Source organism: Echeneis naucrates, chromosome 6 (genome assembly GCF_900963305.1).
Source record: "Echeneis naucrates chromosome 6, fEcheNa1.1, whole genome shotgun sequence".
Classification (NCBI taxonomy): domain Eukaryota; kingdom Metazoa; phylum Chordata; class Actinopteri; order Carangiformes; family Echeneidae; genus Echeneis; species Echeneis naucrates.
Window position 1 is genome coordinate 5,899,011 of NC_042516.1, and position 27,570 is coordinate 5,926,580.

Below are 27,570 nucleotides of genomic sequence, written 5' to 3' on the forward strand. Positions count from 1 at the left end.
TTTAATCTAGATTAATAACCTACCGTAGATAAATAACTGAAGTACTAGTCAGGGCTTTAATCATTTTGCAATGCTGCATTAGACCATACTTTTCAGCCGTGACACCCGCGGAGTGAGAGAGGAGCTGGATCCATCTCTGACAAAACAACCATGAGTAATTTTCCACTGATATAATCATCAAAACACTGCTGCAGTACGACACATGATGGTGTTATGACACACACACAGACCCCCTCCCCGACTTCAACCTCACATTGGTTCTCTCTCTGGCCCCACATGTTTTCTTTCTTGCTCCACAGAGCCCTGCTGGCTGGGTCGACACAGCTCACTATTCACATTGTAATTACACATGTGGGCTACGATAATAAGAGTGGAGGGAGTAGGGCCCAAACCTCTGGCTACTTCATTCCTGTGCCATTTTCTTTTACTGTATGTTGTTTCCAGTATGTGTCTGTGTGTGTGACAGTGGGCCAAAGACATTCAGTCTTGTACACCGGAGTCCCTAACCCTAACCCCTCAGCAAAAAGGAAAGCACAAATGTGCATACTCTGTTTTTGCTGTGATAATTATCCAGACTCGACAGATGGATCAGGACAAAAAGGTACTGTAATAATATTCAATGCCATGTTCATTTAAAGAACATGTGTTTTCATAACTTAAAGCCAAGTGATAAAGCAGTACTGACAACACTTTGACACATGCCCCATCTTTCCATAAAACAAATATATAAATTAAGACAAAAATGTAATAATTTCACATATCAAACATCCTATTGACTTTTAATGTATTAATGTATGCTAAAGGTATATTATGATATACTGATATTATTGACTCTCTTTTCCTTTTCCCTTCTGTCATAAATCAAATCAAATCACAAAGTCTAAATAGCTTTAAGAATAAATTAATAAATAGTAATTAGACTCATTTGCTCTGCTCCAAAAATGTATTTGTGTAAACCCTAACCTTAACCCTAAGAAGAGAAAAAAAATAAGGGGGGGATTATGAGTTATGTCTTTGGCTTACTGGCAACTAAAGTCACAAAAACCTTATCTGCTATGTTATCTAACATATTTACCAATCATTTTGGTAAATGAATAAATGCTTTACAGCAACTCAAACGTTTTTAATAGAAGAAGTTGAAGTTGATTTATTCTGTTTCCATGTTTTATTGCTTTAACAGCATTGTTTTTTTTTTCCCCTATTGCGGTATCATATTCAAGAATATGACAACAAGAAGAAAACATGAAGTCCACACTCAATTTTAACAACATCAAAGTTTATGCCATTACTACTGTCCAGGTGGTTTTGCAGAAAGATGTTCCTGTAACCTTGATATTTTAATAACTAATCTAAAATACCGTGGAAATAAGTCCTCAATGGTAATTATGGCCCATCACCTGGAACCCACCTGCTGGTAGTCGTGATTTGCTGCTCTACATCATTACAATGACAAGCTCAAGGTTTTTGCTTTCAAATCAGAAAATGAAATAGGTCATCATCTATGTTCCAAGTTCTGCAGTTTTAATGGAACTGTAACACTCAAAGAGCTGGTGAGACGAGGTCCTGAGAATTCAGTCAAAATGAGATGGGATGTTGCTGAGTTCAGAAGATAATGTGAATTGTTACCGTATCTTAACTGAAGAGCAGAGACACATCTGGTGGCAGGAGACAATATACAAGTGAATTTGAAACAGCGAAAAACTTTCAAGGTTGGGTTTAGCCGTAATCAGTGTAGTGATAACTTAAATAAAACCTTCTGCGCCATGTTGACAGGTAACAGGTAAATTAGGATCAAACTACCGTGTACAGAACCAACTTTCCCCGACAAACTTGCTCAATGAGGATAATGAGGCTGCTGTGACTGGTAGATGTCAAAACAGATTTCTTAAGTGGTGGCATAGGGCATGTGTCCAGTCCTAGTAAAATATAAATTTGTCACTATTCTCTGGATTCTCAACAACCTTTTTCTTCCCCTAACCACCTGGCAAAATCTAAATGCTTCAACTTGTGGACTGGTTAATAAGCTGACATCATCATTTACTCTGTAACTGAGCTCTAAGTCTCTTGTGATCAGAATGAAAGCCTTGATGTTTATTATGGATTTATTAAAAACACTGTGACCAGATGTGGCAGAACAATCCTGTGTCAAAACTGGGGAAACAGGAAAAACCCCTGGCAGATTCTAACAATGAGGAGAACTATAAATCATCAAACTGCAAACTTACTTAACCACGTTTATTCTAATGACCAAACATTTTCATATCGTATCAAATTTTCCAAAACATGTTCAGAGGATTTTTTTTTTTTTTTTTTTTGGGGGGGGGGTTGCAGCTTGAAAATTAGAGATCGATTTTACTCGTTTAGTTTTCCCACTGAACAAAGAGAGCCAGACTTCTTTGGTAGTCATAAATATTAAAGTTCAGGTTCTAACTGCAGAGTCTGGTTTTCTTCATTATTAGATGTTTCCATTTGAGGAAGCCAGGCTCAGTTTTTTGTATGTCAAATATTCTGTAAGGTACCATGTCTTTAATGATAACGTTCCATATTTTTGTGTGGAGGCAACTTAAGAATACTTTCCTTTAGTCCCGCTCTGCTTAAGTTTCTTAATGGGAACCTTAAGGAAAGATTATTCACCCCATATAATTATGCTAGGTGGTCTCACAGCCATTAAGACGAATACAACATGTTTAACTTGACATTGAGGAGAAAACACTGGCGCCCTGTGCACATGCGCCCTTTTCCACCTCATGGAGTGACAAACATATCTAATTGCACTGTCTGAAATGCTTTGTGTTTACCTGCCATCTTGCACTCAGGACCCACACACACGTTACAGCTTGAAACCATCAGGAAAGGGGTGGGGGGTAGGGGGTGAGTTGAGCCTTGATAAGGAAAGCTTATCGGTACAGTGAGTCAACAGACTCCAAAGCACTCAGAACATGCAGACACTGCCACCTGCATCACTTCCAAGAATCATAGCAGACACTGCTGCACACTCCTCCTTAAGTAATTCGCGTACACATAAGGACACATAGGCACACCTCTTCCCCCTCTATTATCAATTTACCAAATCTGTACTTGTTTATGGGGGACAGGGTAATTTACAGAGGGGTCCAAATGTCTAAAATAACAAGTGGGAAAGTGGTCTCAAACATTTGGACCTCTCTGTCTATGGTGTAAGACTTGAGATATCACTGCACTTGTGCACGGCCAGTCCTTAAATGATCCTCCTGCAAGTGTTTTTAAGGGTTGAACAGGTTCAGCCAAATTGGTTGCATCACTATGAGGGCTGAAATCCAGACAGCACTGCAGTCACACAGACTTCAGCCTGAACACAGGCCAAGAGACACATCTATCGCGCAAGAAAAGTTTACACGCACTTAAGAGAAGACAATGAAGTAGAAGAAGACTGTTTCTAGGCACACTCTGGACCTACAGGGCATCTCAAAGCAGAACCAGCACTACTTCCAAGTGCCCAAGCATGACACTGTTAAATCACCATGTTTGATGACCAAAATTTGGCATTTTTATATGACTTGTCTCAGGAGATAAATATTGTTTGACAAGCCCTAATCCTGACTGATTTGAGCAATAGCTGCACCCCACACTCAAAGAGGCTATTGTTTAAAATATTACACTTGGCTATTCTCATTAAATCCCATTCTGGATGTCGAAGGAAATATGCAACATATTAACCTATTATAAATATAGTGTGAATAATATGAGTCTCCTGCATCTGAGGTAGCAAAGTCAATCTTCACAGAAGTAAATCTCTCTCTGTTCTTTGATGCACTGTGCTGTAGAGATACTCAGTGGAGATCACGTAGCCACAGTTGTCACTGCACATCAGATACTCACTGTTAAAACCCATAATGTGGAACTGAAAAACAGATTTACTTATGCAGATATTTGATGAAAACTCCTTATCAAAGTCTTGATACCTCAGAAATGTCAACATTGCTTTCATGGCCCCACATAAATGTGTGCTGGGTAAACAAGGCCACACACTAAGGTTACAGGTGGACAGCAGAGATGGGAATTATGAGCGAGGAAGAGGTTTTTATGGGCTTTGATATTTTTTCAGCTGTTAAAAAAAAAGTTAAATTGGGATTGATTGTTTGATACTCAAAGGACAGACTTTGGACAGAGTATCACTTGCTATCTTTTATAGGCACAGATGGGACTTGCACATTCATAGGCGAGCAGAGACTTGCTTAGAGGACATGCCCTGGTTAACCTACTCCCTGTGGTTAAAAAAATAAAAATTTAATTAAATAAATTAAAAAAAAAAAATATGTGGGATGCTTCCAATAGTAGACTCAGGAAGAGAAATGACAGATTGAGGTTTATGCTCAACAAGTAACTAAGAGATACCAACACAAAAAAGGCTATAAAAAAAACAGCTGCCTTCCCAAGAGATATTACCACTCCTTACAATGACAGTCTCTAAGCTCATTGCATCCTGTGAAGTTACATTTTGGTGAAACAATTGGTGATTAGATAGAAGTGGCTCAATCAGAAAATGGAAAAAGGAAAGTTCACTTTCAACTCTGTTCTGTTAAGTTAGGAGAAGCCGTAAAACAATGCACAAATGCTGAGTTCATGATTTGCTTTCAGCACTCAAAAACAGTGATCGGGGGAAAACAAAGCAATTTGCCCATGTGGTAAAACAGAAACGGTTGAATTTGACATTTTCTTGAAAGTTTTTACTAGTGATTTGCACAAACTCCTGCAGAGTTTTCCTGAATGTTACAAAATTATTGTCACGTAAGCCAATCGATGCCAATAAGGTTGTATTGCACTGTGTGGAAAAGTGGTTCTCTATGATTCTGGCTGAAGCAAAGGCTCAGTTAAGGACAACAATGAGAAAAACACACCATTTCTGAAAGTCAATGTGGTATCCCAGGTACCCCAGTCCTTCCCACAGCACCACATACAGGTGGTGCTGTGGGAAGTGCCATCTCCAATGAAGGTTAAATGATAATGACTGCATCATTGACTGACCTTGGTGAGCCACTTCAATGCGCCACTGGCCGGACCTGTAGTCTGGAAAACCTGAGAGTGAGGCTGAATCACCAGCACAGGACAAGTACAATAATGGGAGCAGGGGATTTTTTATGTTGCTGACTGGACAACTGAAAGCCAAGTCAAACAAATGGGGATGCATGCAAGAACAGAGAGAATTCTTGGCTAAACTGCCACATAAAAGCCATAAAACAATAGGGAGTGAAGAAGGGCACTCAGCATGAAATCAAAAAGATCTTCTGCAGCATGTGCTCCGAACATGCGCATCTTTACACAACTGCATCTCCAATCATACTCTGACCGAACAAGACTGGGAGACTTTCCACAGCATATCATCTAAGCCATGGGTCTGGCAGAGGTAAACCAACCATTTTGTTTATCCCTTAAAGAATGACTATTACATTTACTGGACCGCTGTAGACAGCGCGACAAAATAAAATACAGTCAAGTTTTCTATACTTTTACAGAAGTTCCTGCCCATGATTTCCTTTGTCAACAAGAGGTTTGAATATATTTAGATCAAAGTATAGCAGATGGCTGCCAGAATGAATCCCTCAGGAAACAGAAAGATGGCTAAGTCCTCCTGAATGCTGCCTTAATCATCTCTCAGACTGAAAGACATCATTCTTCATTTATTTTATACATTTGTGCTCAAAAACAGCACGTGGGCTACATTAAAATAAAATCACCACATCACACATACAAATCTACACATATCCGTGACTAAGAGATATGCAAGGTAAATGTGACTCATGGAACATGAAAAATTTTAATTGGCTGCCAAAAGCCGGATGTGTGTCTGCAGCCGAACACACTGTCTGCACACTCGCTGCATCTGACGGCCAGTTAATAAGCTCTACAAAAGGCCAGCTTTAGAGGGATATGTGTACACCGGAAAAGCTCAACACCAGGCATACAATCTTTTGAATTAAGAAGTTGACACAATGTCTTGGCAACTCCCTCTCAAAAGCTAAGAATAACACTGGACCCAGGAATCTGTTTACCAGAGGATAACACCCCCTACAAAAGGCTCCAGGAACTCTGAACCAGCTATTTATCAGACACCGACCAGCCTCCATCTAAGATATCTAAACAATGATAATGAAATTTAAATATAATGTAAACCAGTATTATAAGATATCGCCTAAAGGCTTAACCCAGGTTCACCTCACACATAAGATCGGAGAACACTGATGCCAAGGCGGCACTCTTTATGAGCTATCTTTGCCCATTTCCAGGTAACTTTTTTTTTTGCTATCTAAAATAAAGGCAGTGGTTGTCTCATGTTTGAGGATTTGATGGGCATATTTGTAAAAAAATAAAACATACATATAGACAGTCAGTGTAGTGCATGCTCTTCGCATCTAGAACTTTCCCTGTTCATGTTAGACCACATTGTGTTTCATTCATACAGTTTAACACGCAGAAGCTTCTGTAGGATCATGCTGCAAGCTCCAGGTTGGGCAAGAAAGGAATTAATTTAACAAGTCAAAAACATGTCCCATCCTGTCTTTAGTTCCAAAACACACTAGGCAACTAATTGTCTGTCAAACACTCAAGAATAATGGCAGGAAATGAGGAGTTTCAAAATTACTTTCTTCCAACACTTTTGAATCCCTCATGTTCACTTTTTCCAGCTCTAGTGAGAATTAGCTTGATTCACATCATTGTAAATTCAAAGTCTGAGTTTTGAACAATGACTAAAAACCAAATAATATGAAAACCTTGGGCTCAATGCACTTAGCAGTCTTCTCTGATGATGTTGGTCTGAACAGTTAATCAATTCATGATAAAAATAAATGGCAGATTAATCCATAATAAGAATGTTGAGTCGTGGCCTTAAAATGGTGCATTCTGTATAATTTAAACTACATCTGCATGGGTGGGTTCCAGTGTGACAAAACCCTTAATGTCTGAGCACCAGCAGAGCTACAGCCACAGAACCATCTAGAAGTGATGCCAGGTCAGAGCAGCTGTGCAGCACCCAGTAGTTAGGCCACCGCTGTGCAGGGTTATTGAGGACACACGGGACCATGTCTCTTATTTTAGGCATTTTTATCTATTCTCCTCGTTCTTGAAAAACCTTGTACTTAACATGAATGTTGTGAACACCAGTATCCGGTGTTTTCATCAGGTTATTTAACAGAAGTTCAAACTGTAACTGTCAGAATATGTACAACACAGTTTGTTGTAATGCCCAGAAGTGCCAGTAGGCGGTGACTATCACACCACATTGAATTACATGCGTTTGTTGACAGGCTGAGAGGGCTGCACATATTATTAAAACAAACGTAGCCACCTGCCAAGGAAGAAATAAGTCGCTCCACAGCTTTTTTTGACCACTGTGGCAGTTATGCTGATGTACATTGTAATAAACATTGATTTATTGCCTGAGAGCGATCTCTGCATTATGCAGACGAGCTGAGAGTCAGACAGAAGTGGACCACAGCTGTGTTGTAAAAGACGCTTCAAACACGAACTGTGAATGAATGTGGATGCATTTTGGTGTATTTCATAAATTGTAAACAATTAACAGAATGTTATCCATGATAAGCAATTGCTTAAGATTTGCAGACATTGCCAGCATTCACAGAATAGAGTGAACTATTCATATGCATTTTGAGACGTATACCCAAAATGTTTTTTTTTTCAATAACAAACAAAGCAAAGGCAGTTAGTTTACAATAGCATAAAACAGAAATTTAACCTGTTAAGCCCTGACCATATTTTCAATAAAAACATCCTGAAAAAACATAGCCAAATAAACAAAGAATTGGTTTATATGCATGTTCTTGGTGTCTATGGACCTCATTGAATCTATTCTAAGCATAAAAAAAATATTTTACCTGTTATTCTTGAGAAAATTGGAATAAACCAAGGGAGAAATTTGAAATTTCTATCCTTGCTAGGACAAAACCATGCTAACAAAGACTCCAGGCACACAGATGCCATTGATCCCTTCAGCCACTCACTGATGACATTTTTAAGAAATGTGATAGAATTTTAGCAAATTCTAAAGCCTCCACAAAGGTTTGTAGTAAGAATACCACCAGGTGGACACTCAGTTTGGGTGGTTGGCAAATGGGTCACTTTCCACTTCCAAAGGAAACTGCAACTTTAATACTATAACTATAATAACAACTATAACTATAGTAATAACTACATTTACAACCATAAAAACTCCCCCAAACTCACGAACTCGCACATGCTCCACTCAGACTGCGCGCACCGTCACTTTGCTTCCGCTGCTTGTAATGGCCTACAGAAGTAAGGATCCTTACACAGGGATTTGATTTCAACTGGGTGATGCAGTTTTGCATCATTCAATTCAGAAGCTCTTCCTCTTTCATAAAACTACAAACATGGCCGTGCCACGGTTGGATTTACGATCATATAAAACATTTCATTCTCCTCCGTGGAACGCTTTCAATGCTATGTATCATTTGTAAACATTAATGTTTGCACCAAAATGCAAGTGTGGTCTTGTTTTGTGGACATTAAGACCTAATCTTTGAGGAAAAGCACAATTGTCCTGTTTTACAGTATTTTATGGTGGTTGATTGTGTCGATTTTTTTTTCCGGGCCTGCCCCCAGGGCGATCATGCAAAGCAGGTTAAATCGGCTTTTCTTAAAAGCCAATTTATATAGACTCAATAATAAAGTTTGTTATTTCTCAACTACTGGTTAATAAACCCGTTATTTCAGCTTTTACTCATTCAAGTGTAAACGCAAAATACATCTGAAACATATATTGATATCTTAATTGTTGGAAATATAGAAACATTTCTCCTTTGGGCACTAAAGGTTATGTCACCACTATGCTTTCAGGAGGAACAGGCCAAGCTATTGTATTGATGCTTCGTGCATCAAATTAGTTCACCACCTTATATTTATGTTGATCCTGATCCTAAGCTGAATGACACTCTTTCAATTTGTGACTGATGCACATCTGGTTCAGATTAATTAGAAGATAAAACAAAAGCTCTTAACGGATATTTCCATGCATATATCTGGATGATAATTTTTTATTTCATTTGGAATTAATTCTGTACCGTCACTGGGATTTGATAATAACATGATTAGAAGCCTCTTTCTGTGCTCAGCCAGGGGAACACACCAGAAAATAATGTTCTCAATGGAGATGTGGTGGAGACAGAAAATACTCCAGGGATATCAGAGAATCAGCGTAGTGCAACAATGGCTTTACTGCCAAATGTGAAAGAGGAGGCACTGTCTGTGTGTGTGTGTGTGTGTGTGTGTGTGTGTGTGTGTGTGTGTGTGTGTGTGTGTGTGTTTGGGATGAGTGAAAATTGGTTTATGAATTTGACACTTAAGGGGGCATTTGGTCGGAGGAAATGACAAGGAGAGCTGATGTTGACAAGCACGAGGTGGCAGACCTGGCATTAGGCCTGCTCAGCAGCATATAAACTCACTATTGAATTTCATGGCAGCTGTTTTAATGGGGCACTACTTCTCTTCACAAGTCCCCTCTTTAAACAAACAATATGTAACCGACTACTGCTCACTTCAAGCTGCAAGTCTTTAGTGCCAGAACAACACTACGGTCTCTGCCATCAGTTCCAGTAAAATTACTACCCTCACTACCACAATTTCATTCTATGCTGTAACTGACGGTTATAATATTCACTTGGTAGCAGGCTCACAATGGTCCTCACTGACAGAATCATATGTTAAGCAGAGAAGCATAGCAACTAGACAATAAATATGCACAATTAAAACAGATCTGGTGATGTGTTCAAAGGCCATTTAGAAAACAGTAATCTCAGAGTGAAAAGGACACATTCACATGGTTCATCTCCTGCTGTGAACCTCCTTGTGGTCTGCATTAACACACACCCTGGGTTTTCATTTCCAGAGAGCTTTTCAAAACATCAGCATCTCCTTCTGTTACAATCTACTGACACTCACAGTTAGGTTCACCAGCAAGGAATCTCTATATGCCACTGTTTCCAAAAATGTCCCATCGTGCCCCTTCCCCCCATTTCAAAATAAGGATAAGCATAGAATACCTACTGCAAAGCAACTTCTTTCTCAAAGGCCTCCCAAATTAAATGTTTTGCTTTGGTGAGTACTGTAGCCTCCCAAAGAACAAGGCAACATCAACTAGTCAAGTTTTACCAGCTGTGGACTGATTCCCTCTTTATCAAATCCTAAAGAGAATGCTGCTGACCAGTTAATATGGCCTCAGACTGTGCTACAATACACACATTTATAGCAGGAAGATGATTTAATTGAACAACAGTACCACTCTGGAACGGTGACAATATTGTTGCCACACAATGACCTTTTTATTGTATTGTCAATTTCACACTGTGGATAAAAACTACCTGCCCTTAAAAATTCAGAGTGGCATTAGAACGGGAAGAAAAGTGGTTGAGAAATAGTAGAAAGTACCACCAAAATAAAACTGTTTTTGGGCAGAGAATGAGGCCCTGCCTTGTTGAGTGTGTGAGACTGTGTTACCTTGCAAACAGCTTCAATATCCCAGGGCAGGATGGTCTGTAGATCGATGACCTCGCACGACACTCCCAGTTTCTCTTGAGCCATGTCGGCCACTTCTCTCATCACATGTATCTGACAAAAGTAAAGATAAATGGAAGAAAAGTTTTAAAGAACTATTAATAAAGAAAAGCATTAAAGGCTCATTATTAAAGTTGTGGTTCTCACTGTTAATGTTACTTCTAACAAAATTTTAACTCTAAGACTAATATACGCACATTTGTTGGTTAATTTGAACCTGCACTTCTGAACTTTTGCCCCCACCCACCCCCCCATCTGGCAGTAAAACGCTCACCGCTGACTGCTCTCTAAGAGGCTTGGGAATTTCAGAGAAAATAACTTTAAGCCACTGGTCTCTAATATTGCTATCCTCCAGACTTCCAACTATTACCCACTGCTTCCTAAACAAGCTGTAGGTTGATAGTGCAGCAACAGCATGACTGCTTGGTATCTTGTGTTGTGAATAAAATGAAAACAAATGGGTCAGTGCTGGGTCAGTGTGAGCTGTTCTCAGATTCTACCTGACAATGTTGTCTGTGCATTTGTGATATCACAACCTCTAGTCCTGAATATCTCCTCTGTGCTTTTCGTCAGTGTGTTTGAATTTTCGGCACCTTGACCTGTTTTACAATGAGGAAAAGACGCGGTATCTCACTTTGTACATTATGGAGCCTACACTCAATGTAATCAAAACTAGCTGTTCTAACTGGTATTTAATAACAACCCTCAACAGCAACCTTTTCAGTGCTGCACTGGTATACAGGAGGTTAAAAAAAAAGGGGGGGTGTGTGTGTGCAATTTAAGCATTGTTTTCTATTTCTATTAAAAAACAGCATGTGATTAAAAAAAAAAATAAATGCCAGTTCAAATTCATGAACAATTTTTTAATTAAAGTATTTATTTTGGAATGAAGCAATCAACATTATCTGCAGATACAGTGGAGTCAGAAGAAGGAAAAAAAAAAACAAAAAAAACCTGTGAGTTATTAGACATTGTTGGGCACTGGGCACCGCTCCTTACACAACACTCTGTGCAAGTTATTTTCTTTACTCTCACCTGCACAGGCCTGACAGACGAAGGGTGTAATAAGGTGAGAAGGAAGAGTAGCATTTCAAAAAAGAGGAGCCATCCTTTCTACTAAGTTACTGGATCCTCTTTCTCTTCTGTCAATCCTTCAACAATAATACTGGCTTTGATGGGTACGCTTTACTGTTAATGCCCTCTGACACCCCCTGTGCTCCAGGTACATTACTCTCTGGATAAGCCAGTTAAAGTGGCTTGGGTACAGTCAAAGTCAGGGATGACTCCTGGTGAGCTACAGGCACCTTTACACAGAGCTGCAGAAAATAAAATCTCTTGGATGAAAAGAAAGGCAATAATGGCAACTATGCCTCAGACAAGTAGTGTTAACATGAGGCGAGCCAAGAACAGCCTTGATGTTGTTGAGATGTCTGGGCCAATAGAGGAGCAGACTGCCAGCTGAGAAACCCTGCTGGGACAGAGGGGGCTTGTGAGAGACTTAAATTTAATCCTCTGCTTGCCTCTGTGGCTTTAAATGTCTTTCACTGGAGATGAATCTGGGTTCCTTTTTTCCTGTGGCCATGGAAAATGATCCAAAGATAGATGACAACCTAGAACTGCTCAGGTCACCCAGAGTGTATGTCAGTGCTGCATGGAATCGCCTACCTGTGTCCCCCAGGCAACCAGAGTGATGTCACTTCCTTCCTGCAGGACCTCAGCCTGTGACAATGGGATGGTGTAGAGCTCCACAGGAACTTGTTCCACTGAGGAATGAAATGCACATTCAATAACAGATTAATATTAATCTCTGAGCAAGCACATTGCATGTGAGCTCTCATTGAAAGTAATCGAGGGTTTGATTCTGAGCCCACTTCATTTCTCATTTTACTTCATATACTGTGGTTTTCATGTAAAATACTCAGATTCGAAACTGACCATACACCTAAATGATAGAGTAGATGACAAAGTGGTGAAATGACAGACCAGGAAAAAACACAAATTCTGATTCTAGAACATTATAACAGTCCTATTTTAAATGCTTCTTTGTGCATTTTCCAGAACTTCTGTGTGAGCCTTTTATCAGCACAATTGAATTCACTTTCACCAGATAAAAACCAATAACCCTGAATAATCTTACAACAAAACATTGGCTGAGTGGGATATCAATCAGAGGATGGGGCCACATAAATGGAACATCAGTCCAAAAACGCAGCATCTCACAGCCAGCCTCTCTTTGAGGCAAAGTCCAAGACAAAGGTTACGCATGTATATGGTTTGAATATTGGTTAATAATGTCTTGGAAAACTCAACTGCACTCACAGTTGAAAAAAAATACAACTTAAAAACGTATAAACTCGGACTACAGTCACTTTTAAACATATAGCTCATTAGCCATATTTATACTGTGCAGACACAACATGTAGCTTTTTAACTACCTTTGAATGACATTTACCATCATGGCTTTGGCTGAAAAACAGGCAGACCATAGGTTCTTAAAGTGTGAGTTTTTAAGGGAAACTGCAGAGCAAAAGCATTCCTACATGGCAACGCTTGATGTCAAAATTACAATTAAGCAGCACAATTATACTCTGCGGAGACATGGAGACCATTCTGGAAACAATGAATGATTTCCAAATCCTTTTCACCGTTCCAGGAGCTGTAAAGGAAAGAAAAATTGCCCATCCTGATGACTTAATACAGTAAAACAACATAAAGATCTTGGGTGAATCATCTGCAACTTCTGTTTTAGGCTTCCAGACTAGACAGAAAATAGGCCACATGAATGCAATAATAGGATTTCGCAGCAAGTTAAAATTAAATTAAGAAAAGTGGGTTATGGTGTAATAAGTGAAATTTCAGGCCCTACATGACTGTATGGCCTCAATGAGAGAAACGTGTGGCCTTTATTCCCCTCTGCACAAGAAAATAGAGGCCATGACAATTACAAACATGACTTCATAATCCAGGCACAGATCACTGGAGACAGGCAGACCTGCCATGAGAACTGTCCCATTCTGCTCCTTTAGGAAATCAGAAAAACTCCTGGATCGTTGAGCACTACTATGCAGTGACACGTATGAGTGAGAGAGAGAGAGAGAGAGAGAGAGAGAGAGAGAGAGAGATATACACACACAGTCTCTTCAAAATATATGCTATATATTTTATCAGTTTAGTATATGCAATATATTTTGTATTATTACAGCTGCAAATCCAGCAAGAACTAACAGTGATCTAGATTTCTCTTCACATGCGACATTGTTACTGATGTACCATCTCATCATTATCTCATCATCTTGTCTCCAAAGGGCTGATAAAGCAAAATTAATGTCAATTCAGCAACAATACAAAACAAATGCAAAAAAAAAAGAAAAAGCAGTGCTTAGGCATTGGACACCAGATCATTTTTGATCTATTTAATCACATCCAACAGAGATGTGACTCTTGGAATATCTCATTTTATCCACAGTGATCTGCTGTGACACAATGCTTTTTATTAGTACTCACATGGTCATAATGGGACCAATTAAATGTCAACAAATAATTCCACAAGGCCAACGTAGCCTTGACAGATTATTAGGCCACAGCTGTGAGGTATTAAAGAGATCAGCACCAATGCAAGGAAGTTTCTGGCTTTATGTGTTGTCACATAAGGAAAGGAATATTTAAAAGCACTGAGAGTAGTTTTTTTTTTTTTTTTTTTTTTTTTTAAATGAAGCATGTCAGACAACCATATCGTCTAAGTATGACATTGTCAAATGGAATTTAAAATAATGTATATTCTGTCTGTGTGTTTGGATTTAACTGAATTATGACTTTGAAAACGGGTATAGGTTGTCTTGCAAACTACTGCTCATATCGCTTTCCTTCAACTGTTCTGTGCTCCTGACGGCCTAATATCTCTATTACTGTGTAACAATTGAACATCACATTAGTATAGAAATAGAAGTCCAAAGGCCTGGTAATGCTACAATTTACATTGGCAAAATTGTGCAGCAAAATGAATTCATTCCAATGGAATTGCTGAGATCAGTGGGTTTTTCCTCATGAGTGTGAAATAAAGCAGCAAAAATTTTACATGTCCACTGGTGAGCCCATGGATCAGTGATCTTTACAACAAGCCCTCTTGACAGTGCTGACCTTTGAGGGAATGGTGAGCCGGGTAGGCCAACATGGAGCCGTAAAGTCAAACATGGAGGAAACTATCAAAAGGTTATTAGGTCTGTTGCACTGTTAAGTTTTAATTAAGTTTCTCTATACGAGGATAAACTGCCGGTACAAATATGCAATGTCTTGATGAAACTATATGAACTTATTGTCCCATTACTATTTGAGCCTTATAAAAGCAGGAAGCTAACAAAACCTGAGATTCTCTGAGGTTGGTTTGTTTCGGCTCCATCTTCTATTCTCACAGCATTGTCTTCAAGACCCCCCTGCTGTCTCAATCAGGGATATTAAATTATCATGAAGCCAAGTTTTGCAAAAGCTACAGCCAGCTGTTAATAGTTTATTGCTGACTTATTTATTTTGGATGTTTTTGCATGGCAGCCTGTTCATACGCCTTAGTTTAACCATGCAAGCCTGAGCACTGCTCCCTCCACACTATAAAGAAAAGGAGGAGGGGTTCAGTACAGCACTGTCAACACTTCACAGGCCATTTAGACAGTCTGCTTCACACTTGTGATCCTGCTGGTGTAACTCACATTGTTTGCAGTCCGGCATATTGTTTGTCTTGTCTAGCGCCTCTAAAAGGCAGAACATTTGCATTCAATAAGGACATCAGGCAAGCAGATCATGGGCCAGCAAATCACAATGCTGAACATTAAGAGGCACAAATGAACAGATGAACAAAAGATAAAAAGGCTCAAGAACATGTGGACCTCTAATTCTCACACCATCATACCTGCTGCTCTGTACAGGATCTTGGGTTCAAAGAATATGCAGGGATTGTTGTCAGCAATGCAGGATAGCAGTAGCCCCTTGGCCTGTACAGGACCACGCGGTATTACAACCTGAGGAGCACAAAACACAAAATTCCTGTAGTTTCAATATCCATAATGCAGAGGAATCAGTATCATGGTGGGATTTACAGATAGAGGTATTGTTACATACGTGATATGAAACAAAACCAACAAGAAACTCTTGTGCCGCAGACATTGTTTTCACCCCTCCAGTATTGTAAATGTACAAGATGACTAAAGAGTAAACCTCTGAATGGTATTTAGCACAAACACTGAGTATCATGTCAACTCTGGACCTCACATGGACCTGAACGTGTTGATACTATGCACACCAATCAATATTTATCACGGTGAACTTTGCTGAGAGACAACATGTTTGTTGCGCTCAACAGTAGTTGCTCACAGTGGATGAACTATGGCAGTAAACAACGCAGTCATTCCCATTCTGACAAGTATGAGAAACTTTCAAAATGATTAGAGGTACGCTCAGTTTAAGAGGGAAAAAAAAACCCAACAAGAAAACAAAACAAGCATGGGTGGATTTTATAACTAACATTTTTACTTGGACTCGTTCCCTTTGACCACTTTCTGTGTCAGACAGTCACTTTGCTCACACGCCTTCCTTTGATTTCTTCATTGGTCCTGTTTAGACCTGGCATTAACAAGTGTCTTAGGTAATCTGATAACCAAATACAATAAAGAAATAAATAGGTACATCATTTCTGTTTGCAAAGGCCAAAAATATTGTTTTTCTGCATTTTTGAATGTGACAAATCATTTAGATTTTTAGACAATGTTAGATCAAGCAATCCCGTTCCATCTCGCTCCTCAATGTTGAAGGTAAAGTCTTTCTCAGGATCCTGGCAAAGAGGCTAAACACTTTTAGACAATGGGTACATGGATGCATTGGTTCAAAGGGGTGGAGTTCCAGGGGTACCAGGGTGTCTCGTGCATACCACTATGATCACCAAGATCCTCAAAGAGGAAGAATGGCAACCTGACAGTCCTCTGGTTGGATTTGGAAGATGGTATTGTCCCATAGGCATAACACTGAAGACTTAACATGTCCCTAAGCGATTCCAGAAGCTTCCGTAGTGCTATTTTGAGAACTTCAACATGCGGTTCACCTGCGGAAATTTCACCATTGACTGGCAGAGACTATAAGTAGGTATCGTCACAGGCTGTACGATCTTAGTGATCCTGTTTTCTGCAACATTTAATCAGCAGAAAAGCTTTGCCAGGGTGTAGCGCTGTCAAGTGGCATCCAGCAGGTAGTGATTAGAGCATTCGTGGATGATCTCACTATTACAACAAAAATCGGTACCTGAGGGACGATGGAACTTGCTGACTGGGCAAGAATGGAATTTAAACCATAAAAGTCCAGAATATTGGTACTGAAGAAGGGGCAGGTCCAAGAGTTTGTTTTAGGATCAAAGATTAAATAATTCCAACAATTCAGAAGAGGCTGGTTAAGAGCTTCGAGAAGTGGTACAAGACAGTCCTCAATGATAAGAAGAGTGGGAAGGAGATGCTGATCCAAACAGATTAGTGGATGAAGTCTCTGGAGAGGACCTCATAAGGAGTAACCACCCCTGGAGTACCCACCTGAAGAAGTGTTGTAGTCATCCAACTCTCTTGACCAGCGAGCAATATGGCCAAGTACTCCAGGTGGTGTCTTGAGGGAAGAAGAAAAGAGATAGTGGTGCTGCTGGCCCACAGATAGCGCAGGGTAGGGTAAAAGTGGGCCAGGTACAATGTCCCATCGTATTTTGCATGATGTATTCAAAATTATGACCAGCGATTGCCTCACGATGAAAAGCCTGCTGTGTATTCATAGCCATTGGTTTCACTGACATTTAACACAACCAGTGTTGTTTTTATTCCAAATTCTAATTTAAACAAGTGAGGAAAAAGTGCATTAGACTGTGCGAAGTAGTTTGCAAGATGCTTGCAAATCCATGCAACAGAGATCATAACCAAACCAAAGTAAATATGAAGCAGTTTGTCTTCAAGAGTTATTTATGACAGTTGGCATAAAAAATTAGGATGTTTTTGAAGGACATGTACCTAAATTTTAAATGACAAGTGTGGATCTGTTCGGACTTGGCGCAAAGATATTCCTTTGTTGATCAGAAGCAGTCAGCTTTAAACATGTCAGTTATCTCCACTCTTTGAAATGCATCTCTAGAGTCGCCTTGAGAGACCACCTGTCGTTGAATATCACTTCCCTGCTTTTTAAGCAAATAAACCCATTTGAATTGTTTTTGGCCAATTTGACAGATTTGTTGTCAATGTGTGTGCTGTGTTTGAGAAAGCAGGGTTGAGTGAATATAGATTCTCCTCACAGCTCTACATCAAAATCAGGTTCCAGCCTTTGGAAAAAATAAAATAAAGTTGAGTAGGCAGTTATTCACTGTGGCCCAAGACACATTTCTGTTCACAGTGCTCAAACAAGGGTTGGAGCCCTTACATCCTCTGTATGTAGTCTGAGCAATCAGAGCAATGGGTCCCTGATGGGTGTTTGGTGCATTCATAGCTGTATTTGAAGCTGGTCACTTGTTGTTGACTGACCTGAGACAGGTGTTAATATCACTTTTGAACAAAATTGAAAACAAGAGGACTCATCTCTTACCTTGTCAGATCTAAAATTTGTGCATCCAATAATCACCCTTTGAACTATGCAAGAAAACTTGTTATACAAGAATTATGATTACTATTTGATTATTATTTTGTACTGGTGTCTCTAACAGTTGTTAGAGGTTGTATTTCAAGTAGTTTCAATATGTGTTGTGCTAGTTCAAACTCATCTGAAAAGATGAGTTTTTGAAAAGAAAAATGACAGCCCTGGAGGCAACGGTCTTATGTGGTTGTTTTGTGAAAGTTCACTTCACCCTTCACCCACTCAAATTTCAAGCTGACGTTTTAAGATTTACACACTTAAACACAATGATCGTTCATTTTATGTCAATGTGACCCAAGTGTCATTTACTTGGATTTTCGTTGATTTTTGTTGAACATCACAATAATATAATAATCATTTCATCTGATGGCCGTTTTATTGCTTTCTGATGAGACAGTAATTACCTTCTTGGTTTTCTAACCAAACTCCTTTGTCTAATTTCTAGAGTGTTGAGATTTAGATTCACTATGGCATTTCTTGGGACAAGGGTTGGTCTATATCAAAACTAAGAAGCTTTAGGTGCCTGTGAATTTACTGCTGTTGAGCTAGTTCTTTGGAGAAGACTTGTAAAACTAGAGACCAATTTAATTGATTTATAGATTCCACATATGTCTGGTGTCTCTTGTATCTGATAAACATTCCATTATAATTATAACAGCCTTTTTGCGCTAGCGCTATTCAATAACTTTTGTGTTTGTATGTCAAAATTCTAATTATCTGGTGTTCAGCCTGCTGACATGTTTTACTTGTTGCCACATTGATAAATTAATTTGTATGCATTGCAGTTTTTCTGTACTTTATTTTTTCATTATGGTTGTATTAGCATGAATATAACCAATGACTGTAAAGTTGGCCTGCAATGATGTAACTGGCCCATTTTCAGAACTGCAATGTTCTTCCAGAATCCTTTTTGAACATGTACCGGGACAAGATGTGAAACTAACATTTCACAAACCGAGAAAGGAGGTGCTATATATATATATATATATATATTAATATAATATAAATATAAATATATAAAATTGCTGACCTTGAGGCCAGGGCAGTGGGCGAAGAAGGCCTCTGGGCTCTGAGAGTGATAAAGTGATCCGTGACCGACACAGCCCCATGGAGCCCGAATAGTGAGGTTGCCACAGTCGAACAAGTTGCCAGAACGGTAGCGGTACTTGGCTGCTTCATTGACTATCTGGAAAAGAAGATAAATTATAAGAAGATAAATCTCCACTTGTGGACCACACAATTTATGCAACAAGAAAGTAACTTTAAGAATAAAAAAAAGGAACATAACACAGCGAGGTTTACGAGTGAACCCTAGTCTAACCACTTGTCAAGTGGAATTATTTAGCAAAAACACTGGGGGGAAAAAAAGGAGACTCCTGTTCGGTTTTATAAAGTGCGATCACATATGGAAAAAGGACCAACACCAGATTAAATCTGCCGTATCGCTGCAGCACAGCAGGAGTCGGTTAGAAACCAGCTCCATTATTGCATATTCTGTTTTACATTGCCCTTGCATTCATCTTGTGGAAGAACACACAGAATGACACTAGTGTCAACAAGTGCGCATGTTAAAACAGTAGCACTGCCCATTGCCCTTCTCAGTCCATTAATGAAACATTAATCTTCCCCTGGAAAGCTTCAAAGCAGGTAAATGGGTTTCTTTTGTTCAACAGATTTTTCTGAGCTTGACTGTATAATATGAGACAATGCATATTTTGAGGTCTGTCTTCTCTGTTCAGTAACTTCTGTTATTGCAAAAGGACGTGCTGCATAAACCAGACATAGGACAGAAGTCCAACAAAAATAAAATAAAATATAAAAATAATATTCATAGTAATACTTACATTAATGGCTGACAGGGCAGAAAAAGGCATAGGAATTTTTTGAATAATGAATTTTCCATCTCTTACTTGGAAGTCTCACCACTTTTAAAAAACAAAAACAACAACAACAAAAAACAACTATAAAATGCAGAAGCACAGGGTATTACCTCATTAATACTCAATCACTTGGATTTAAAACAAAGATATGTCTAGAATAGATTCCAAGGCTGATTTTCCATTTGGTGTGTTTGCATTATGACTTTCAGTTTCAGTGATATTGCATTGATTATTTATGTAGGTCAACAGTGGCTTGCACTGGACATAGCTCAGGAGACTGCAACAGTTGTATGATTTCTGTTTATAAACCAGGAAAGTATAACACAAAGTCTATTTGTGCAAAGCATATGAACTTAGTATCACGGAGTAGAATTATGATTCCAAGCAGTATTTGTAAGTTTACATAAAATAAAACATTAAAATAGAGGTATCTGCTGCAGGAATTTTTTTCTTGACAGCTGTTTTAAATTATTTTAAAGGCTGCTTTTGCACAGTTAGAGCCTAGCCCTACCGTGCTTTTTCTTAGCAAATGCAGTTTTAGGAATAGTAAAAGCCATTAAACAAACCAGCATTATATCCACACACCAAATAGATGGGATATCATTTCCCTTAGTACTTAAAGAAAATGCATTATTAGATCATTAAAAAAAACAAAAAAAGTTTTTCCACCTTTTTCATACCCCCATCTACTGTTTAATCGATGATGCTGTTGTCATGCTTTGGGTAATGCAAAACAGGGGGTAAAAAGCAGTCAAGGATTCAATTAGTCAAGTCTTTCATTTGAGCCTCCTTTTTTTCCTAAGCGAAACTGTGTGTAAGTCAAATAATTCCGATGCATGAAGTAGAGTAATTGGCTTCTCCTGAAAGGGAGGATCCTCTTGGTCAATATCAATGCTATAGCAGTCTGTGATAATGTATTGGTGTCTTATTTTTACAGCTGGCATTTAAACTTACTTTAAACTCAAAGTAAAAAAAAAAAAAAGATAAGAAGATGATAAGCAGACCCAACTCAGCTAATGGAATGCAGTGTGCTTTTCCTGCCACGGGAGGCCAAGACATCTGATACCTGAAAAAGGTCTGCCTTACCTGGTCAAAAGCTGGAAAGATGTAGTCAGCAAACTGAATCTCTGCAATGGCTGTGGCACCGGCAACGGCCACACCAATACCAAATCCCACAATCCCTTGCTCGCAGAGAGGGGTGTTAAAGACTCTGTCCTTACCTGGGAAGAAAGTAGAAAAGAGGAGGAAGAAAAAGAAAAAGGAAGAAAAAGATGGTGGAGGAGTCAAGAAATGAAACCATGGGCTAAGGTGTGGCCCACTGAATTCAATGATATAGGTGAGATCACTGGCAACCAGCTTGGGAAGGTGTTTTTCCCTGATAACAGAGAAGCATCCATGTTGCACACTTGAGTGATGAGATGTCAAAGAATATGCACTTAAAATGCCATCAAGTCCTAAAATAAATGAAGTGACAAGCTGATGACTAGTCCTTAGGTGTAGCTAACCAAGACTGATGTGCACACAACCCCCATGAAGTTTAGAGAGAGAGAGAGGAAAAAAAAAAAAGGACTATTTTCCCAATCTCCACCCTGTACTATGGCAGAGAGCCACAAAAGTGAGTGTCTAAACTGGGATTGAGTGTTATTTTTGCTCTCATCGTTGTGTATGTGCTAATCTGGTCTTTTTTTGTTGTGCTGGAAGTGTGTTTCTTCTTAGCAGTTAAACTCTGCCCTGATGTGCCCTGCTATGTGCTCGCAAAGTTCAATTAGCAACCACAAGGAGCAGAAAACCCCCAGAAGAATGAACATTTAAGTGATCAAAATGTAGTACCTTATTGTTCAGACTGTGTGTGTGTGTGTGTGTGTATGTGTCATCAAAGCAGTGAGCTATAACGAAAGAGTAGTAACACAACACATTCACGAGTGTAACGTGCAGCTTTACATAGACAACATGTTTGGGAAACTTTAATCGTTGATGCTGTCTGACAACACTGCTCTCAGTGAAAAAGGCCAAACACATTAGTGAGGGGGAGAGCTGGTCGGAATACAAAGTCAATGTGTGCTGCTTTCAGGGAAACAGCACTCAGAAGCAGCCAGTAACCAGCAGCAGAGTGGGATCACTGAGGCGAATGCATCTGCCTTGTAAAAAGCCACTCATATAGTGTCCATCCTGCATTAACCTCTGTTCTGTATAATGGCCGCGGGTGGCAGAGATGTGCACCATCCTTTTCAGCAGTGAGAGGGATAAAAACAGCTTTGCACCCGTCACTGTACACAAGGATGAGATGGAAAATAATGATCCCCCTCCAAAGGTCAACACTTCTGACGTCAATGAAAACAAAAGGCAGCTAGCCAGCTACTGTTGGACAGATTTGAGGCTCCACACCATTGAAGAAAGGGAAAAAAATTTTAATGAACTCTAGAAACCATCTAATTAGTTTGTTCACTTTTTATGATAGATGACAAAAACTATTAAGTGGACCTTGTACAGTTTCCATGTCATGTTTAAACACCAGACCTGAAATTAGAGGAAGAAAGAAACAATTTTAGCCATTTTTTCTCTGATTTGCTGAAAATGTATACGGATGTATACATTTAAAAATATCCAGGAGCAACTAGTTACAATTCATGCTGGCTCACTGTCACACCGGCAGGGCTCAACGGGACGAAAAAAAAACCTTTGGTAGCGTTAATAACAACATATGCTTTCCCTGTGTTCAGCACATTGCTTTTAACGTAATTAGCTATAGCTACTAGTTATCTCAGATTTAGTAAATGAGTTATAACATACTTAAAGTAACAAGCTCCCAGGGAAAGTGATCATTGCATTAGAAATTTTTTATTTTTAATATTTTTTTATTTTTATATTTTTATTCAATTATTTATAATAAACACTGAATATTATACATTTAAAAAATTTTAATGAATGAAATGGACATCTAATAGAATAAATTATCAACGGGAAAAATATTATAATATCTGTATTTCCAATTTGTGAATTGTCTCAACTTGCCATTGCTGCATGTGGCCCGGTCATTTGTGTGTTTGTGTGGTTCTCTGTTCATTTGTGCAGAACCGCCCACCTCTGTCTCTGGTCAGCTTACCAGGAAATTTTATTCTACCTTAGCCAATCATCATCACGCAATCGTTCCCAACGAAAAAAAAAACAAAACAAAAAAAAACAAAAACAAAAACCACCTCCTATGGCTGAGAGAGCCAGGGGTGACAACAGTTTAATAAGCTCAATTACAGTAACACGCACCATGTAATTGTTGGTAACGGTAACAGCATTGTCACGATGGCAACAGTAATTAGTGAAATTTCCTGTGCTAAAATAAGTAACGCTGTTATTCCCATCACTGTGCTTTCCCTACACTGACATTTCACTTGTGTAGGGAAAGCACAGTGTCAGTGAAAAAGAGAGCAGGGCTCCAGGCAACAGTTTCTGCCCGATATAATTCAGCACTGGCCCCATATTTAATAGAATTAATTCAGAAAACAGTGACAGGCATGAGTTTGTCACTAAGGCCCTTTATTTTTATCTGTTTCTATTAGGATTGTGTTAATGTGTTCGAAGCCATCTCTCTTCATAGTTTCTAACTCTAGGAGTGCTACTCCTAGCTGGTGCACTTATTCTGTTCTATTTTGCACAGTGCAACTACAATATATACTTTCTGTGTTTCAAAATAGAATAGAATATTGCAATACAATGAAAACTAATATACTCATCACACACTGATCAATATTAGAGCTCTTTAGACAGCTATTCAACCAGGTGGATTTGAGCGTAAATATCAATAACAGTTGAGGAAAAAGTTGACTCAAAGCAATGAGCTTTCACACACTATATCAGCTTATTTTTTAATCATTGTAAGTCTACCCTGCTACAATAGCCAAAAGTGTAAACGGATCCCTTTGGTCCAATTGGTGAAACATGAACAGTAATTATTTAAACTTTGGGCGCCGAAGGTGGTTTTCTCACAGTCCTGTGCTGCCATCTAGTGTATAAACCATGTAGCACAGATGACACAACAGGTTGCTGACAGTTTTAGCAGGTGACAATGATCGTGGGAGGGTAAAGAGGAATAACATCTTACCATACTTGTCTCTCAAGCCAACTGTGCATCGAAACACCCCACCAAAGGCAACATCTTCCCCAAAGATGACTGTAAACAAACATGAAACACAGTTTAGAAAGTGCATATTCATCAACACACATTTTAAATGTCTACCATAAATAAAATAATAAAAATACAATACAAAGTATTTTTTTTTATTTGTACATTAAAATTGATATAAAGTGCATACTATAAGCAGAGGACTTTTTTATGTGTGGCAGTCTTAAGTTTTTAAAATCTAATATGCTTGTTTTAGTTTTTGGGAATTTATAGTGAATTACTGCTGAAGTCTCCCAATCTCCAGGATAAACAGATTCATGACTTCAAACTATGAGTGTGAGCAAAACCAGAAGTTTGTATATGCATTCTTTTCATTAGTATTATAAAAAAGGTGTGCATTTACATTATTCCATTTTATAACTATCATCCAAAATTAGCTGACATAAATGGATGACAAGACTAGATATTGGCTCTTTTTGTTGATTCTGTGTGTACTTTCACATCTATGTCTGTGAAAGGCCTTTATACATTTTTCAGGTTTCCATTACTCAACATATTTGTTTTGAGATAGGGTTTAACTTTGTCGGTTGTAAGTCAGTGCACTTATATATTTTCAGTTTTATGTCAAGGCTCTTTGGGTTATTCAGATGCTCAGTCAGGGAGAAAAGAAACAGGCATATGTCATTAGGCCCTCTGCGTAGTGAAGAAAAGGCCATTAATGTCAGCAAACTGTTCTTTCTGCAGTAGAAAGCAATGGAGTAAAACTTCTGAATAAGAGCAGAAAAGAAAATGTGTAGCAGCTGTGGTGATTTTGGAATTTTTGAGCAGACAGTTGGTCATTTAGCATTAACTGATCTGGTGTTCAGCTTCAGTGAGGTGAGAAGGAGAAGATAAATGTCATTCACCAGTCACAATAAAGAAAAGCAGGTAGCATCTTGCTCTAAAGATTCCCATTTTATTTCTTTGTAGATCAGATTTATTTTTATTGAATCTGCCATGGTGAGTTTTTATAGCAAGATCAAAGAATCATTAGTAAATGAGATATTCCGGAAATGCAACAACTGGCTGCTTTCCTCTGTTTTAAATGAACTGGAAACAGAGTATCTGTGAGTTTTTTACTGGCCAAACAAACACGACAGTTGGTGCCAGTGAGGTTAAGAGGGAGGACATTTTCCAATATTTTACTATATTTTGTACTAAATGAAAAGACTTACAAACAATACTGTAAATAATAAAGTCTATGGGTAAATTAAATGGGATTAATTTATCCAGAACTCATTAGGAAAAACCTTAAGTTTAGAATTTTCACATTACTGAAACTGGCAACATCAAACTGTTAACCCTGAGCACTATTCAAATGTTTTTCTTGTTATTATTGCCCAAAGGAAATAAAAAAAAATGCAAAGAAATATTTTTCCATTGCTTTTTTCTTAGTGTGGACAATAAATGGTTAATTTAGAGTTTTCTGCTAGTAGCATATTGTTTCCCTAAACACCTTAACAAACAGGTGTATGTGTACATACAAAATGATTTCCTCTTATTAATATTGACTTATTGCATTCCAACTATAGGCTGATGCAACTCCAAAAACCTGGATGTCTATTTCAAAGTAATGTTTGTTGTCCTACTTATGGCTTTAAAATACACAAATGTCTTGCTGCATCACTCTACCTGCAGTAGGATCACTGGCCAGTGTGTTGTCCAAGGCACTTGTAACTGACTGGAACAAGTTCATCTTCTGTGTAGGACCTAAAGAGGTTTACAGAAAAAGAAAAGCTGAATAACTTGACATGTGTAACACTGTCTTATGATTTCACAGAGAAATTAGTGACCGTGACACTTCTTGTAGGAAATGAAGCTCTTGATTGAAATTTGGCAGTGATCCACATTTCAGTTAATGGCACAAAGCCATCATTTTTAAAGTGAAGGAAGAAAACACACAGTTAAAATATCTGCTGTCTTTCCGGGTGTGCACGCATGTGAGACATCTCATTTAAAAAAAAAAAAAAAAGGTGCCGTAAGGTTAAATCTGGTTGCTGTAGCATCACAGTTGTGAGCTATCTGCGCTGAAATTCAACATGTTCATTTGAGCACTTGCATTCCCCAAACATGGCCATTATCTAAATCAAGGTGGTTGATACGCATGGCTGTTGAAACACAACAGGTTTCACTTGTCTCTACCTGTGTTAAACCACCGAAACTTTCTCTGCCACAGCGGAATAGCTAACGCTGGCCGGCTAGTCAGCTACTCACCATACTGTGTGGGGACGGGGTCAGGGTGGTAGGTAAAGTGGGCGGCATGTCTTCGTTGTGTCTCAGTCCAGGAGCTGAAGATCGGAGACACTTTCAGCAGAGTGGCCCCGAGAGAGCCGTGAGACCCGGTGGCGACACCGGTGAGGGCAAGTTTGGAGTTTGCTCTCCGGAGGAGAAACCGTGCAGCCGTCGCCATGTCTGTTGTTGTAACTGAATAGGAAGGGCACGATGAATTAAAGCTTAAGGATCGTCTAGTATGAAGAGGAGTCACTCTGAAGTGGAAAACACATCAAGAATCGTGATTTACACCTAGATTATCTTCTAATAGCTCCATTTGGCCTCCTCATTAATGGGATTTTCAGTTAGTACTTCTTACTACTGTAATGTATAGTGATATTTCAACACAGTACCATTCAATATTGTAGTTTAAACAGTGTATACAGCAATGTGTGCCTGTGTTGTGCTTGCAAATGCAAAATATATCAGTCGCAGATGGATATCAAGAAACTTTTTATCCCGTGCTTGCCACAGAAAAGTATATCATATATGGATAAATACCAGAAAGTATTTTTCAAATATTGTAGAAACTCAAAAACGGGGAGCAAAAGCTAGTTCGGTAAGTGACTCTTGGCGATGCTCATAAATAGTGTCAGAGTGAGACGTCGAGTTTGTTCCTCTCTGTGGCAGCAGCCTGCTCGGCCTGATGAAGGCTGTGATTGGTCCAGGAGGGTGGTGTGCCAGCTGCAGTCGGTCCGCCCGATACTGAAGATACAGTGGCTGATGTGAACAATGGGAAGGGCCCACCTGACTTCATTTACAAACGGCACTTAAGTTCGTGTGGCGCCAACTAACAGAGTTTTTCAGACAAGTTGCATAATCGCTCAGTCATGCCACACCTTTCTGCTGGGGCCTGTGCTTTGATTTGATCTCGCCTTATTTCATCGTTTCAATGCAGAGCAGAGATCAGTGTGATCGTTTAAAGGTCGGTCTCCTCAATCAATCTTTACTTCGCTTTGATCAAGTCTCCCCAGAAACCAGACTGATTAATTAATTAATTAATTAATGGCTCGACACTAATTACATATTATTTTTTTCTTTTTTGTAAAAAAAAAAAAA

The 27,570-nt window shown here is 38.9% G+C and overlaps 1 protein-coding gene across 1 annotated transcript in view; it reads right to left on the reverse strand.

Moving 5' to 3' along the window:
- Window positions 1–26,659, reverse strand: part of bckdhb (branched chain keto acid dehydrogenase E1 subunit beta) — a 46,989-nt gene extending 20,330 nt beyond the window's left edge. Inside the window, exons 1-8 of the mRNA XM_029505353.1 lie at window positions 26,455–26,659; window positions 25,873–25,950; window positions 24,181–24,249; window positions 21,171–21,304; window positions 19,235–19,390; window positions 15,467–15,575; window positions 12,232–12,329; window positions 10,510–10,620 (exon numbers count right to left, since the gene is read on the reverse strand). Coding sequence (XP_029361213.1) covers window positions 10,510–10,620; window positions 12,232–12,329; window positions 15,467–15,575; window positions 19,235–19,390; window positions 21,171–21,304; window positions 24,181–24,249; window positions 25,873–25,950; window positions 26,455–26,650 — 951 coding nt within the window. The 5' untranslated portion in view covers window positions 26,651–26,659. The remainder of the gene's footprint in view (window positions 1–10,509; window positions 10,621–12,231; window positions 12,330–15,466; window positions 15,576–19,234; window positions 19,391–21,170; window positions 21,305–24,180; window positions 24,250–25,872; window positions 25,951–26,454) is intronic.
- Window positions 26,660–27,570: the final 911 nt, after the last annotated feature.